At 38.2% G+C, this 17,160-nt stretch overlaps 1 protein-coding gene across 1 annotated transcript; it reads right to left on the bottom strand.

Moving 5' to 3' along the window:
- Positions 1-36: 36 nt before the first annotated feature.
- Positions 37-5,188, bottom strand: LOC114155075 (eosinophil peroxidase-like). Its single transcript, XM_028034746.1, has 16 exons — positions 5,078-5,188; positions 4,869-4,937; positions 4,564-4,651; positions 4,281-4,456; positions 4,061-4,193; positions 3,762-3,891; positions 3,470-3,676; positions 3,018-3,378; positions 2,740-2,900; positions 2,252-2,510; positions 1,997-2,167; positions 1,649-1,886; positions 1,344-1,543; positions 1,227-1,259; positions 831-866; positions 37-710 (listed from the first exon to the last, which is right to left on the bottom strand). The coding sequence occupies exons 2-16, from the start codon at positions 4,933-4,935 to the stop codon at positions 280-282; spliced, it is 2,691 nt and encodes an 896-aa protein (XP_027890547.1). The 5' UTR covers positions 4,936-4,937; positions 5,078-5,188; the 3' UTR covers positions 37-279.
- Positions 5,189-17,160: the final 11,972 nt, after the last annotated feature.

The following is a 17,160-nucleotide window of genomic DNA, read 5'->3' as shown; positions in this document are numbered from 1 at the left end:
TCACTTCAAATCTCTCCTAAATAAACGAGGTACACATAATGCAGAAACACATTACATTCACTTGTTTCTGTTACAATTTAGTGCATTCTTTATTCACAACAGTAAAGTGCAGCAGTTCATTATTAATCCTTTCTTAATCGTTGTCACGATTAGGTTCACACTATAACAAAGAATAATGAGGGAGGAAAATAGGCTCATTTATGACTTCAGTTTCACTCAGTTTTTTACTTCTTAATTTTAAGTGCTTTAAATTGAAAGTGCAAATTGGACAAGTGTCTACTATTCGGTGAACAGCAGATGACCAGAGAAGAAGCTGTCACTGGTCAGTCCGTTGCCGCCATTGTTAGCCACCAGGCATACCTTGTCTCCCTTCACTAGCTTGATGAAGGTGCTGCCGCTGGCTGTGATGTAGCCGTTCTGGCGGGTGGTGAATGAGTGCAGAACCAGGGCTCTATTGCGGAACAGATTCAAGCTGCCTGCACTGTCATGGATGGTGCAATGGAACTCAAACTCATAGACGCCTGGGTGCTCACAGGTGAAAAAGCCGGTCTTGGGGTCATAGCTGTTCTGTCCATTGTAGATGACATCATGGAAGGCAATGGGGGTACCAGCTTTGGGGACGTTACTACCAAGGCGCACTGAGAAAGCTACATGCGCTGCTGCGCCTGAAGGTCCGGGAGGTCCAGGGGGTCCTGGCAGACCTATTGGTCCTGTACACAAAATTATATGAACAGTGTTACATGCAAGAACATTGAATTTAAACTTTTGTAAAATGCTACTTGTTCTACATCAGTTACATAGTCTTTAATTACTAAAAGACATTTTAGTACCTGGTGGTCCAGGGGGTCCAGGGGGTCCAGGTTGACCTTTTGAGAGAATAAAGAAGTTTTAGGAGGGGGGGTTTCTTGAAATAACTGCAAAGTGAATGTCAAATTAATAGTAAAAAAAAAATAAAATAAACAACTACTATGTTGACCTAACTACTCATTTGTGAAAGAAGAAAAAGTTTATATATTCCTGAAGCTCCTGAATCCCCATGAGATTATTATTGGAGAGAGAATAAAGAGACATGGAAGTAAAAGTTAGTCACACAAACACTAAACTTGAGATGTGAACATTAAACGTCTGTGTACTTAAGCCATTTAAGTACACAATGGTGCTATGTCACCATTTTAAAGTGACATAGCACCAATAGTAATTTATATCAAAGGAAGTGAACAATTTACCTGTTGGTGGTTGTGGCTTTTCTGGACCTTCAGTTAAAGGAAAGAAATTCATATTTGTCATCTTATATGAACATTTTCATTAACACTTGTTGATGGAACATTAAAATGTGAACATACCACCGTCCTTCCATGGACTGAGATCAAATGCAGGGATGGCGTCACATTGGGTGTATCCAGAGCCTCGAGGTCGGTACTGGAAAGGTTTCTCAGGAACTTCAGTGATCCCAGTGTTGTCACAGATGATTCTGGCAAGAGACGTGTCCCTAAGTGCCAGCGTCTGAGCATCCGTGAAGACACCTTTATTCTCCCACCAAAACCTAAAACAAGACATATTCTTAAAATTTAGGTTCTGCGAATGAAAAACATCAACAATGCAATGATTGTTAGATCATTTAATGTTTCATAATTGTCCATATTCTCACCTGTCTCCCTCACGGATGTTCTGGAACTGAGTGGAAATCAGGCAGGCAAACAGAGGTCCCACTCTTCCTCCACGGACAAATGGCTCAGCCACTCCTCCCAGCCATGGATCGATGTTGTCAGGTGTACCGTACAGATCCAGCAGTTTTCGGGCCAAGACAGTGTTGTTGAGAACCTCAGCTAACTCACTTAGGGTCGTTGGTTGTGACAGGCCACAGAACCTTCGCCATTTGTTGTAGCCTACACCAAGAAGACACAGTCTAAGATGATGTATGAACTGTAGAAACTACTAACGTCTAGTGCGTTGAAGGGAGAAATTACAAAAACAAACATCAATATTTAATAAATACCAGGGAGTCCGTGGTCTCTTCCTCTCTGCATGTTAAGAGATCCCAGATCCAGAGCCAGGCTTACAGAGAATTTAAACAGCTTGTCCCTCAGCTCCTCAGTCAGCATGCGGTCCTGAGTGTTCAGCTTGGCCGGACGACCAATCAACCCTCTCAAGATTGGGTCCAATCCACCTGAAGAGACAATAGAAACATTTAGATGTGATCATCAAGTTCATCTGCTTCCTTTTGGGAGGAATTAAGAGTTTCGATTTGTACCTTCAAAGACGATCCTCCAAGGGGCAAACATGGTTCTGTGAAGCAGCTGGGTGGGATAGTTTGGATGATCCTGGTAACTCTCATCAAGACGGAAAATGAAGGGCTGAACCATCAGATGAGCAAATCGGTAGGCAGCTGTGGCAAACACGTTGGCAATGCTGGGATCAATGGTTTCATTATAACCAGGATATGTGGACAACTTCTTTGATACGGCCTCTGGTCCAACAATGTGAAGGAGATAGTCCCTGTAAGTGATAACCTTTGATGGAAAAGAGAGAAATATTAAATCCAAAGATATTCCACTCAGTAGCTGTAAGGCCCTTGATGTCTTAACTTTTGGGGGGATGTAATATGTCCCTTTACTACATTTTGAGACAAAACAAGGGCATACAATCACACATATCTGTATTTTTTCTATTCTGTTTTGCATAGTTTTATGTGATTTTAAACTTTGTTTTTCAAGTTGTGCTCCTCTTCCTGTCTCTTACCTGCATGTATCCTCCCATAATCTTGCGGGCTTCCTGATAGAGTCTCTCTCCGTCCCACTTTGGGTTGAGCTGAGCAAGGGCACGGACCAAGCGATTGTGCTCTCTCATCATCAGAGTGTGCAAAGAAGCCAGTCCGATGTTTTCATTGGAACGGTCGTCACCTAAAAAGTCACATTAAACCAAATAAGCTGATGACAATAACTTCCGGACCAAAAAGTCATGAAACATGCTTTGCTATTACAGATAGAAATAAGTTGCTTATTTTTACAGAGACTCACCAGCAAAGAAGCACAGCACTTCCTCAGCACTATTATCATTGGTCATGCGTCGCCTTGTGGCACACATGTTGGCCCCCATGGTGGTGAATGGCAGGAGGTCACGGCCATTGTCTGTATAGTTATTATTCACCCTCAACAGTCCCCGATCAGTAGTGAGGTTTCGGAGATTGCGAGCTTTGCTGTCATCAGAACCATAGACCTGACCCACATCGATGAAGGCCGTCAGAGTGTTCATCTGCTGGCGGACAGTGGATGATCCAAAGATGTACCCAGTGTTACCAGAGCCACAAGCTGGCGCAGAGCGGGAGAATGGCATGCACTTTTCAGAGTGATCCCGAATGCGAGGTTCATTTGAGGGAAACTGTTTAGAGGACAGGAGACATTTAGACTTTAATGTTTCAAATGTGTTTTTATCTTTTGTTAATGTAATGCTTTAATGTTTTAATACAGACCTCTATGGGGAAGCATGGCTCTGTGTTGCCACAGGTCTTTTCACAATCAATGCCATCATTAAATGACCTGATGGAGGGAGAGTGAGGGGTGAAAGTGATGTCATGGTCTGTCCACTGGCCAAAGATTGTCACCAGGTGGGTGTAGAGGGGGTCACTGTTCACTTCAGAGCTATTTATTGCCAAGATACGGTTGGACACTTCTCTCACCTAAGGGAGAAATGGAGACAAAGATAACAAGTGCTGTCATCTGGATGTCATAAAGGGGAGAAGAAGATATACTCTATGTGCTTACAAAGGGAAGAAGTTGATCGTTGACTCTCAAGTCATGAGTCCAGCCTTTAGGAGAACTGATGCCATCTTCATACTCAGAAGGCAGCCAGCGGAGGAACGGGATGTTGGAGGCACCCCAGCGAGGGTTTTTACTATAAGTGACAACAATAAAACCCAAGTTTGATACTCCCATAGTTTTGAAATGTTACAAATTATTTTGAATGATATTTGCTGCTGTTGTACTTTTGGTTAATATCTAACTTTTAAGTTCTGGCTATCGGTGGCATTAAGTAAACAACTGCTAATGGATATTTCCCTTACAGGTTGTTGCAGATGCTGCTTGCCGTGCGATAGGTGTTGAGATTGGGAAGATCCTGGCAGTGAATATTTCTGACTTGAGCAGCGCAGCCTGTCAGTCTGGCAATCACGCCCAGATCATCCTTAGAGATAAGGTCTAAATAAAGCATAAGGAAAGCAAATCTTAGTTGTGTGACACCAATCCATGCAAGCAAGCCTTAAGGAGATCAATTCAGATTCATACCTGTGGCATTGATGGAGCGTTTGTGACGTTTGGACAGGTAGTGGTTAATCACATGCAGAGTGTTGGCCATGTAGTCTGCAGCGCGCACCGCCTCTCTGGACGGTCCATTGGGCTGCTTCAGGATTCTCAGGATGTCTGCAGGACTTGCTGCATTTCTCTTCACCCGGTCAAGGCTCCTGTGTTGTTTAAATAGTTCAGGTATTTATTCACATATTTCTTGATGATTAATCAGTTCAACGTTAAGCAGTAAAAGAAAAGAAGAGGAGCAGGGTTTTACACTCACACTTGACGGGAGTATGTGTAGGCTTCATCCACATTGGTTTTAGCCTTCTTCACACATTTTTCGATGAAACTGTGGCTCAAATGGCGTTCTGAATGCAAACAGAATCAGTTTCCTTAGTTTCTTTTTTGGAATAGAAAAATCTTTTTTGTCCCAAAATTAGGAAATCCAGTTATATTGGTTATGTCATATATTTAAAAGGATGTTGTTTTCCTTTGAACCAAAAAAATGGATACTCTAAAGTTTTACTTCAGTAATAAATCTGTTTTCAATTCTTTGTAAGACATTAGAAGAGGAAAACTACTCACTGGCATCCACTTGGCATTGCAAGGCAAGGGTTAGACCAACAGCCAATAGGCAGAGAAACTTATTCATCTCTAAAAGAAAAAAGAAATATTCTCATCACATTACATATTGGAGTGAAAACATATTTTCCAATTTTCTAACTGTAAAACATGTATATTTTCCACATTTATTATAAAATTGGCTTAGAAATGTTAAGAATGAATGAGATCACCTGTTATGAATCTGGGCTTTAACTCCACAGTTGTCTGTCTGCATCCACGTTGGACTTCCAGCAGTGCAAGAAGCCACTGATGTTTGGAGTCAATATCTTTCTCTTTATACCCTCTGGGCGTGTCGTTTCACGCAGCATTTCATGTTGGTAATCCTGCCAAAACTCAGACAAAGAATTAATTTCTTCCTTCTTCCTGGTTTTCAGCATTCCTCCTTCAAAACTTCAGCATTAAGTACATGCATACCTGTCAACACATATGCTGTTGACTTTTGTTTTGTTTGTTTTTGTAGTTTAAAAGATACCGTCAGCATGCATTTATATGTAGCAGCAGACAGTCTTTGAAGATGCAAGAGCAAAAAAGGTTCTGGAGATTCTGATTCGGTTCTGGTTCATTTTTCTGTTCATCCAGTTTATCATGAAAAGAATGCTACACTGTCACTTTGCATATCTGCAAAAAATGACTTGTTGGTTTCCAGCAATCAGTAGAGAAACACCTCAGACACGTCACCAGGTTATTCAGATCATTTTAATGTCTGACTATTCTTTTTTCCATATTTTGTCTCTGTACAAATGGCTGCAGTGAGTGAAGTGGTAGTTAAATAGGTAGATTAAAAGATGAAATGGTTGAAAAGCAACTTCTTGGTGACAAAACATTCTCTCAAGATCACCATGCATGGTGGAATGCACCACCATGCATGGAATGCACTTCTGTGTTTTCTCCAGAGTGATCTGAATTTCTTCCTTTGGCCAATTAATTAATAAATCTTGTCGGCTGATTGGCTGGCTGGCTGGCTGGTAAAATAAGTATTTAACACCCAAGAGATCCGTACATTGAAAGAAACTCATTCATAACTTCATCCATGCTCATCTTAGTCCTGGTGATTCATGACAAGAGTTTGAAAGCTGTTGGTTGGTGATTTTCCAGAAGTTGGACATGATCCCTTTCAGAACGGCCCTACAGTATCAGGACTCACTGATGTTTTTAGTTTGTTCCATGACAAGGTGAGGGAGCTACTCTCTTCCCTCTCAAGTTTATAAAATTGTCCAGTCTGAATGACCCTCCACCCACCTGCACTAGTTCAGAAGCAAGCCCCTTCAATTAAAGTTCATGATGCTGTCAAACCTCAACCAACACTCCTGTGTGTTCATTTATTTTTAACCAGCTTTTATGACTAGTATTTATCATCCCGGACATCAGGCTGAAATAGAAAACTGCCTCTTTAAAAATGAGATGAGCAGTTTTATTTTAAAGCTTACCAGATTAAAGAGTAGCAAATTTTATGCAGTTAGCCCCCAGCTAACTTCACACAATCACTGGCGTGCTGATTTACTAAACAGACAAGGAGGAGGAGGAAGCAACAGAAGGAGTGAAGAGTTCCAGATCGACATTTACCAATGTTAATGTTAAGAGGCAGTGCTGATGGGATTTAGCGCTGCCTGTCTGGAATACAATGATGAAAATATGTTAATAAACGCCAAGGTGATTCACAATGATGTTAAATGGTCTAGCTTTCTACCAGTCAGTTCTAAAGAACCTCTACCAAAAAAAACCAAAAAAAAAACCATCTTAACATGGTACCAATGTCCACAAGTTGTCGGTATTGTATTGCTTATGTTAAAATTTCTGTCTTTCATGCATTACAACATTTGTGTATTTGTCATAAAGTGAGGTGGTGAGGTAGACATGGTGGACGCAGGTCGAAGTGAGAGAAATTAACGCAGAGCACAGAGACCTCAACTTCTTGGTGAAGTCGAAGGACAGAGAAGTCCAGGCAGCACAGGTGAGCATGAGGGCAAGGAAACTCATCACTAACAACGAAGCAACGACTCTGACATGAGACACATAGGATGAATCCAAGAAAGAGCAGGGAACACAGGAGGGATTAAATACTCAAGGAAGGTAATCAGGGGAAACAAGGGACAGCTGGGGACAATCACAGTGTAGGCAGGACAACAAGGTGACTGAACATGGAAACCTACATAAATACACAGAAAAAAAAATCCTCACAGTATTTATTTTTTCAAAACCAAACCTATTAAAAAACTTTAGGTTTTGCCATGCATCCAGTTTACACTGTTTTTACAGTATACATGCTTTCAACTGACAAACATATCCGGAGTAATGTTACAATTTAGGTGTAAACTTCTATAGCTCCTGCCAAGCAAATACCATTATATAACGAGCTACTGACAGGAAAAAGGTCCTCATTCTTTATGATATGTCAGCAGGTGAAAGGTGTGTCTAAAAGATTCTCAAGATTTCTTTTGTAAGACAAAGAAAAACAGCTCAGTCATTATTCTTCTGCTGTATTTTCCACTCATGCTCATCATAGACTGTGGGAATCAACTTCTAATTGGTGTGGCCATTTTTCAAAATTAATTGTAGCATTTAAAGCTCGACTGCTAGGGACGAAAACAAAAGAAAGAAAAACAAAATAACAAATAACAAATAAATAAAAGAAAACAAATAAAAAACAAATAACTAGAGTAAAGATGATGGTTATTTCTTCTCTCACGCAGAGATAAGAGAGAGGTTTTCCTCAGAGCTAAAGTTAGAGTTCATGAGAGTTCATGGGCTGGGCCAACTTGTATTTATTTAGAGAGGAATGAGCTTTACAATGAAATGATTGCCAGGAAGACAAGTCATTTCAAAGCAAACCATAAAAAACGAGGAAACAGATTAGCTTTTGAAAGCTATAAGTTTTGCTCTCATATGAAAAACATGCCTAAAAACATCATCTTACGGAGGACTATCAATCAATCAGTATTATTATCAACTGATGCAATGCATCAATGTATTATCAGTGGCCATAAAGTGCATTATCATTGTGTCTGCCATACAACAATTGTATCAACCTTCCAGACCGCTCAGGTCCTCTGGTTCTGGTCTGTTCTGCATCTGCAAAACCAGAACCAAACATGGAGAAGCAGCATTCACCTTCTGTGCACCACAAATCTGGAAAAAACTTCCAGAAAACTGCAAAACAGCTAAAACACCGAGTGCCTTTAAGTCAAGACTTAAACCCCACCTGTTTGTAGTTGCTTTTGAAACATAATCAATGAAACATTAATCAATAATTTGATGTATAACAATGGTGCTTGACAAAATGTAATGTTTTACTTGTTGACTGTGTCTTCTATGACTCTATTTTTGTGTTTTTAAGATGTAAAGCCCTTTGAAAAGCCTTGTTGCTGGAAGGTGCTATACATATAAATTTTAATTTGATTTGCTTTGATACAAATGTTGCATTCCCCATGTCAAGCCACTCCAGACAATGTTTAAGACTTCTTCCCTGGCCATTTCCACAATCATATAGAACGGGTTCAGAATCCTGTTTTAAGATTAAAGTAAATTCTGCATTTCATTTCAAAGTCTCAGAGTTTGGAGGAAGAATGAAGAGGCACAGAATCCACATTGCTTTTCATCCAGTGTGATGTTTCCACAGTCAGTGGTGGCTTAGGGTGCCATGTCATCTGCTGGTGCTGGTCCACTAGATTTTCTGAGGTCCACTGTCAATGCAGCCATCCACCAGGAGATTGTAGAGCATTCATGCTTCCTGCTGCTGATAAGCTGTATGGAGATGCTGATTTTAATTTCCAACAGAACTTGGTCCCTGCTCACACTGTCAAAGGTACCAAAAGCTCGTTTGATTGGCCAGCAAACTCCTTTGACGTAAATCCCATAGAAAATCTATGAGTTGTTGCCAAGAGGAAGAAACGAAACATCAGACCCAACAAGGCAGATGACCTGAAGGCAGCTACCAAAGCATTCTGGACTCTACTATGCCTTCGCAGGGCCATGGCGCATTGACGCAGTAATTCATGCAAGAGGAGACCCAACCAAGGACAGAGTGAATAGAAATGTACAAAAGTTTTAGAAGTCTGGCAGTGGTGCTTAAATGTATGTTTTTGATTGGCTTAATGTGATATAATATGATTTTTCTGAGACACTGAATGTTGGTTTTCTTTATTTGTAAGCCATAATCACATGGCCTCAAAAATTAAAAGCTTAAAATATGTTGTCAAAAGCATCTTTATAAAATGACAGTTTTGGTTCCAAGAAATATTGCACTTTCACACAATATTCTATTTTTTAGATGTACTGGAAGTATCGTTCCCTTTTCTACTGGGAGTCTACGGAGTCGCTACGGAGAAAGTTAATGTCCATATTTTTCATGTACCCAAATAATACTGGTAAAGTTTTTTTTTTAATAAATGTGGATGATTAAGCTTAGGTAAAAAAAAAAAAAAATCTAGGATTATTAAAGGTTTGCTGCTTCCCTAACAGTACATAACTCTAGTGGACAGATGATTTATTGATTTAGGGTTTTTTTTTTTTGTTTGTTTGTTTTTTGCTGTAATCAGATCCAGCAGACTGGAATGCTGCTCAGCCACACAGATATACTTACTGGCAACATGTTGGTGTTCACTCATCAGGCAGACCATGACAGAAAAGAAACTGCAAGTAAACTGTATTCATAAGAGTTTTCTTTTAAAGTGGTTAACCGATGCTGCTTACTGGAAGCTGTGATAAGAATCCATATATGTTTTTGTTCTGGCTACAGATCGTTTCTATTATAAGCATCACTGAAAGTATTCAAAAATGACAATAAGCTAAATCTTTCCATTCATTTGCTAAAGATTTAAGCATTCAATTTCAGAGTGTGTTTGATCTGCTGCTTTGCTTATCTTAATCTGAAAGAAACATTAAAGGAGAAAATGACTAGGTATTCACCTTTGTGCTGAGTATCTTCATTGTGTAATTATAGGAAAAGGTGGTATTAACTCCGAAGTTGTGCATGGCAGACTTTTAGATTGTCATGTGTGAAACATTCTGAAAACCACATATTTTTGTGGAAAAATATATAAAGAGGTTTAAGTGTTATGCAAAAATTGTGTTAAACACAACAGTCTGTACAAATTCTTTCTAAATAGTCATGACATATGTTTTAAGAGAAGACATTCAGACTTCTTTAATCCATTTGACAAGAAAACCTTTAAGGACTTTTAGCCATCTGACTAAAAGTCCTTAATTATTTGTATTTTTAAAAATGACCAATATACAAAACTGTTTGCTTGACAAAAACGTGTGTTACAGCAGCGGGTGAGCGAAATGGTTTTACTGTTTCAAATGTGTCTAAAGCTGCTATTTGCATGAAAGAGAATCTCAGCTCCTCACTGTACTGAATATCTGAAAACACAATCTGTCCTTACTCACTTCTTTCCCTCTTTTATCTTAAAGTCGGTTCTCATGATCTTGCAGGTCAAAGTAAACATGTATCAAGTGAAAGAGAAACTCCGATCTGAAACATAAGCAGGGTGTATTTATTTCACCTCAAGTATAAAATCTCTCATCTTTAACACACAGGGCTCATGCTGCTATTGACATTCACTGTAAGACCTCATGTGTGACTAAAGTCAGGGATTAATAGGATTTGAGGAAGGAAATATCTTTAAGCATTGAGACTGTGTTGGTTAATCACAGGCTGACTAGTTTGTCAAGTGAGTCCATACATACATAGTCACTTTGGTTCATTTAAATAATGAGGAACTTCTTTCCATGGAAAACAGTGAAAAATTATTGTTTGAAATTATGCATTCAATATGGTTTAAGAAAAATATAGTTTTAAATAAGCTTCAGGTTGCATAGAATTAATAAGAATATTGTCAAGTCAGTAAGTAATTAAGATTATTTACATAGAGCATTTTTCCCAGATACAAATTATGGAATATCTCACTATAGTCAGTAAAGCATGATAATAAAGTAATTAAAATAAATGCATACAATTATTAAAACCACAAAGATAAAACAAAACATATAAAACACTGAATAATTGGTCTTGAAAAAACTTAAAATGGCATACTTGTATATTCTGTAAAAAGAAATTAAACTGCACAAAGCATTAAAATAGTCAAATTTGAAGATTAAACACACTGTTATTGTCAAAATTATGTAGCTGAAAATAAAAAACAGGAAGCAAATTAGTCAAATTCAAACAAAAAACTGAAAATTATTACAAATAATGCAGGTCTTTAGTTTTCCTCCACAAGGTGCTTCTTCATCATTGATCTATAAAATCTTCTTCGTTGATGTGATGATTTTACTAATAGGTTCTAAATAGCTTTAGAAAGACTACAATGTCATAATGAATCATTAATACTTTGAGTTTTATGTTGATACTTTGAACATTTAATAACAGTATTAGTAGAGACAGAGTGGCATAGCTCAGGTGATTAATTCTGTTGATTTTCATATTTATGGCAACTAACAAAATCCCAAAATTGAAATTCTCAGGAAATATTACATCAAACCAACTGAGATAAACTGGTGACCTGTCCAGGCCTCTGGCCTAATGACCCCTACAACCATGGAAGAGTAGGATGGATGGATGGATGGATGGATGGATGGATGGTTTTCATCAGGCTGAGATTTCCCTATTAAATTGATTTTTTTTTTTTTTATTGCTCTTTTTAACATTATAATTTTCTTAGTGTATTTTGGGTTTGCATCATTTGTAATCCATAGTCATTAACAATAACCAGACCTAAAATAATTGAATTGCTAAAATACACAAATTGATTACCTCTTTGCTGAAAAGGTTTAAAAACTCACCAGAGTCATGTAAAACGTTTTGAAGTTGAGTGTGATATGGGGTTTACAAATATAAGTGAGGGATGTACAGTATGTGGCTTTTCAGTTTTAGTCCAAGTGACAGCAACAGCATACCTAACACTGTCTGCGCCTTTTGTTGGCAATGCTGCAGACTAAAGAGGAGCATCATCTTAAAGTGACGCTATGTGAGTAATAATGCAGGTAGTACGTGCCTTTGTTTCAATTGTTCAGGAACACAAGAGATACATTTAGAGGTTATTTTCTTGTGTGCGTGGGTGACGGGGTGTGTGTACGTGTGTGTTATCACATCTTCATCGGTGTCCGGGGATTTCTGTGAAGATGCTTTTTTTCTGGTACACTGAGGGTGAAACAGGAATGTCTGGAAGTTTCTAGTGTTTCCTCGTGTTTGTCTCTGCTTAGTATCTGACTGATGACGTTATGTTTCTTTCCTCTTTACGAATTCACGGAGGTTGAGTTTTATATATCACAAATAAGGAGGAATACTTCCCTGTTCAAAGCGAGAAGCGCCTTGTATTTACGGGTAATTTCACTCTTCAGCGTTCCACTGGAGCATTTTTCTTTAACTCTTTCCAGAACAACAGAAAAACTTCCTGGAGGCTTTATCATATTTTTATGACACATAACTCTGAATGAAGTTAACTAAATAATATGGCAGAAATCAAATATACTGGGTTAGAAAAGATGTCTCAGTCACTTATTTACCCAGATGAGGATTTTAAAATAGGAAACTATTCAGACTGCTGATGGATGTCTGTACAAAGTAAAAACATTGGTTTCCTGTGAGGCTAGAGCTTAACCTGCATGTTCTTATGCAGTTGAATGACAAATACACTGATCAGACAGATGGGATTGAGGATATCATCACACTCAACTGCATCACGCAATTCTTTGTATTTTTCCAGGAAGATATAAGTTTGAACAAAACCATAATCTTGTTTGCACCAAAGGCATGTGGAGTGCGGTAGCTTCAAGTTCTCCTCGGGTCACAGGGTGACGCTCCGACTAGTTTTGACTGTTTGCTGTTGCAGCCCTCAAATCATACAACCAGCTGCTCCTTCATGCTAGACAGCATCCAACTCTGATTTCTATTGAATTTCACCAACACAATGTTATTTATCGCGTTTTAAGCCTGTATTAGGGAAAATGTCTCTATTAGTTTTACTTGTGTGCCATGTACTTCAAGAATGTTGGTGAAATAAACCGAGTAACTAATAATGAGTTCAACAACAGAAATACTATAATGCTTTTTAATCAACATGTCTGAGTAGAAATTATATACTTAATAAATTAGTTCAATTGCGTGCATCATTTAACAGATTACAAAATCTCAGAATTTCGAAATCATTTTACTCTACCAATGTTGATAAATAGAGATAAAATAAAATACAAAAGGACTCCGTTACTTGGATGACCTCTAGTTGCCTTGGATTTTATTTTGGGGTATCAAAAGAAAGAGAGCTGAATGAACGAATAGAAATCTGTGTATGGCGTGTCTTCCTTGTAAATATGCACTACTTTGATTTGGTCTATTATAAAATCCAAATAAAATAGACTGAACCAGCTGCTCAAAAGTAAACATTTCTCAAATGTTGGAGAAACTCCAACTGAAGATACCCGAAAAGCATCTTAATTTCACATGAGGTATTAAACTTCTAATTATCTTTTACACACAATGCTCATGTTGCCGTGGCTTATCACACTAAAACCTTTTCATGTGTCTTTGGTCAAAGATTAAGGAGATCATTGGATTTAAAGAAGTAAGCTGGCAATGTTTAACGTGGATCAGGTGACCAGGAAAAACTGACAGAACAGCTGAATCTCTGATAATTTTACAGATTAATCAGATGAGGATTTTTGAGGAGATTTACTCACTTAATCCCAGTTCACATTTATTTGCTGCTTGGTGTCAGTTTATAAATTGAAACACTGCAGTTATAAAGTGATAGTACGCAAGTTTTAAGAGTTTCCCAGTCAAGATGAGGAAAAAACAGTTCTGTAAAAATGATATTGTCTTTAGGATTAAATTACTTTCTGTCAATGCAACTTAATTCTTCTGGGAGTGAAAAACTTCATTTTAACCAGAAACTGATTTCCAATAATTAGGAGTGTAACCACTGTTCTAGTTTTCCCCGATGAACAGCGCCCAGATTCTCTGACCTACACTCTATCAACTACCTCACAATGAGAAAATAATGTATTAATTGGCAACAATATATGTAGTGAATAGAGTGCGTAACTGAGCACAAGAGCAAGACTAAGATAGCTATAAGTAAGATCTAAATGCAGTGTGACTGTGACCTTATACTAAAATAAGGAAGGAAGATGGTAAAGTTGAATGTGTACCAGTTTAATAAACCGTACTGGTCAGTAATAAACCAAGGGCAATGCACATTAACAGAGCACAGATAACTTTCAGCACCATGGAACAATAGCACAGAAGGTATCCCACCCATTAATTAGATATTAATCGCAGGAAGTGCTACACTCAATATTACCACCCCAATAGATTAGTAATAGGATTTTAAGCACACTTAGTGCAACTGTGCTGCCTCAGAACCAGAACTGTTCAAAACAACCCCTTTGAACAAGTGGTATTCAATAAACAAAAACAATAAAGCTGAATGTATGAAATACAAATACTGTTGGCATCAACCACACTATTCAGTTTCTTGAGTTATTAAAGCAGTCCGTTGGCTTTTCAAACGTTGCAGGCCTGAGGAGACTCTGTTAGCATTCGTCCTCGGAATAGCAGTTCCAATGATGGCGGCTCCCAGAACAACCACGAGGAATGGGTTACTCACCCCACCATGGATTACCAGTTTTAGCCGAACGGCAATAAAACCGCTCCAACTTCGGTCCCACCGTCCGTTCCGGCTCACGAGCGAGGTTCGGATCTGCAGCTCCAAAATTCAAGCAAAACGTTGAGTGTGGTCCGGATCCGTGGCTCGAAAAACCAAGCAAAACGTTCAGGAAAAGTTGGTAGCTCCAACAGGTTAGCAATAAAAAAAAATAATAGTCCACAGCGGCACAGCTCCAACCTCGTCCATGAACGGCCGCCGGCCAACTGACTGTGCGTAGCAGCGGCACGTACACCTCCAGTACCGTCCTCACCCCAGTCCATCACAACCAATCAAATTGCTTAAACTTGATTTTGCCCTTGACTGACCAGTAAGGTAGAGCCAAGTAAAACGGATGCATTTACTGCCGGTAGTAAATAACAATATGTGAGTGTAAAACATTAACCAAGTTAAGAAAACGTGATTACTACTGTTTAAGGTGAAAAGAGCTACAATGCATTGTATTTAAGAAAATGTTTAAGGAGTGTGGGAGAAAAGAGTGATATATATATAACCTGAGGGGTTACAGGAGAAAATAAGATGTTTCTTTCAAAGAAGGTAAGGTTTCTCTGAATAACTTTTAACTGGAATTGGTGGTTGTTTTTTTTCTCTGAATAGATGCTCATGGAAAGTACGTAGCTTCTTAAATTACTAAAATGTCCAAATCAGTCAGTTTCGGTCCCATGACCATGTCTGATGTTAAATAGAAAAATAAATCGCATATTTCCTTGTTTGTTTCACTATTTAATCTCAGTCATTTTCTTCAGCGCATACATAGAGTTGTGCTAAATAAAAATGTTATGAAATAATAATGTTAGAAGGAAAGTAGGGAGAAGAACTACTGAGCTAAATACATGATGAAAGAGCCACTGTAATAATATATAATTCATATATATGTGAATAAAATACATTAATTTGCCTTCTTATTTATATTACTGTACTTAATTTTCATCTGGCTTCAATTGTGCCTTTGAGTTATTATGTACATGTGAAACATTGTAAATCGATCCATGTGTTTCCACAACTGCCTGCATGGATGTGCAGGTGCATCTAAAAAAAATTATATTTAGAAAAGGTTCAATATTTTGTGACTCGTTTCATGAAGTGATACTCATAATAACCACAAATTCATATATGTAGAATGAAATATTTCAATATTTTCTTCTTGTAACGCTGACAAAAATTATGCATTTCAGTAAGTAAGGATATTACATGAGATCAGTTTTTATTTTTTTTTAAATGATACTTTTAACTTAAATATAAGACCTCTGAAAAGTGTGTTCATTTTAATGTGCTGGGCCTCATTTTGCATGAATTACTGCATCAGCCTGTGGTTCAGCTGCGGAGTAATGAATGCGCCGGGTGCTTTAACAGCGGCCTTCAGGTCGTATGGACTGATGCCTCCCATCATCTCAACAGATGGTCAGCATGGTTCTGGTCAGGCCAGTTTTTTTGGAGCCACCTGGAAAATTGTACATTTAAAGTTCTGCAGTGGACTCTGTGGAGACTTTTGTGTTGATAACCTAAATGCAGCAATAAAGAAGAGTCCAAACTTAACAAAACAAATAAACAGGAGAAACTGGTGATACTGGAGAAATGTGAGCGATGAATGCTTTAAGAGGAACATGCGAGTCGACTTCACTGAAGGTGAAGCAGCAGGGAGCAGACAGAGACCACCTGTCAGCTTAGTTGTCTGTCATTACATAAGAGGAGGATTTAAATATAATGTTGTAATATAAAAGGCATATGCTTCTCTTCAGGAAGTGCGAGAGTCTTGAACAATGAGCTTACGGTTATTTATCGTCCATTTACCATTCATCTTCCTGATTGTCTGCAACTTGTCTGTCTGGTTCCCTCACAGAACAACAGGCTTCTGAAAAGCTTCTGTCATCATTAGATTCCCAGCAGAGTGATAATGATGAATGGCATTTCTTCTGGGGATTTTTTTTATTTTGTTTTGTTTGTTTTCTTTCTTGTTTGTTTTTTTTATTACGAATAATCATTTAGCAGCAGACTAGGATATAGAAAAACACCTCCTTCATTCAAGTCCATCCAGTATTTTAATTTGAACTTTGGGGGAATCTCTCTTTGCCAATGTTTTTTGATATGATTTGAAGAAAATATTTAAAGGATCAAAGAATCTGTGATTGAGATTGTTTCTGTTGTGATTAAGGCAAACAAATAAATATAACTGATCAAAATTCTTTGTTCAATGTTTTTGTCCTTCCTGTATTTGAGATTTTGAAGATGCAACAGTGAGCTGGAATGTTTTAACAGAAAATAGAACAGGCACACCTCCTCACTGCAGCACCATTTATAAGAAGCATTAATTAGACATCACTTGCATAACTGCACAACAATTATGCATTACTGTGAATTCGGAAGTCAAAGTTCAGACCAGCAAAGGAAAACATCTTGTCTGATGAGCTATTTTGCAACGTCAACCCAACCCTTTTTTTTTTTTCAAATATTTTAAAGAGTTCATGAGACCATACTCTAAAAAGTTTCACAGTGCTTTTAGAAGAGAACACAGCCCACAGCATCACTAATCCCTCACCAAACCTAACACTGAGGACTAGTTTTTAATCAACCTTTACCTCACACCAACCTCC

The sequence above is a fragment of the Xiphophorus couchianus genome, chromosome 12 (genome assembly GCF_001444195.1).
Source record: "Xiphophorus couchianus chromosome 12, X_couchianus-1.0, whole genome shotgun sequence".
Lineage (NCBI taxonomy): Eukaryota > Metazoa > Chordata > Actinopteri > Cyprinodontiformes > Poeciliidae > Xiphophorus > Xiphophorus couchianus.
Note: the sequence above shows the minus strand (reverse complement) of the source record. Positions and strands in the feature narration are given on the sequence as shown.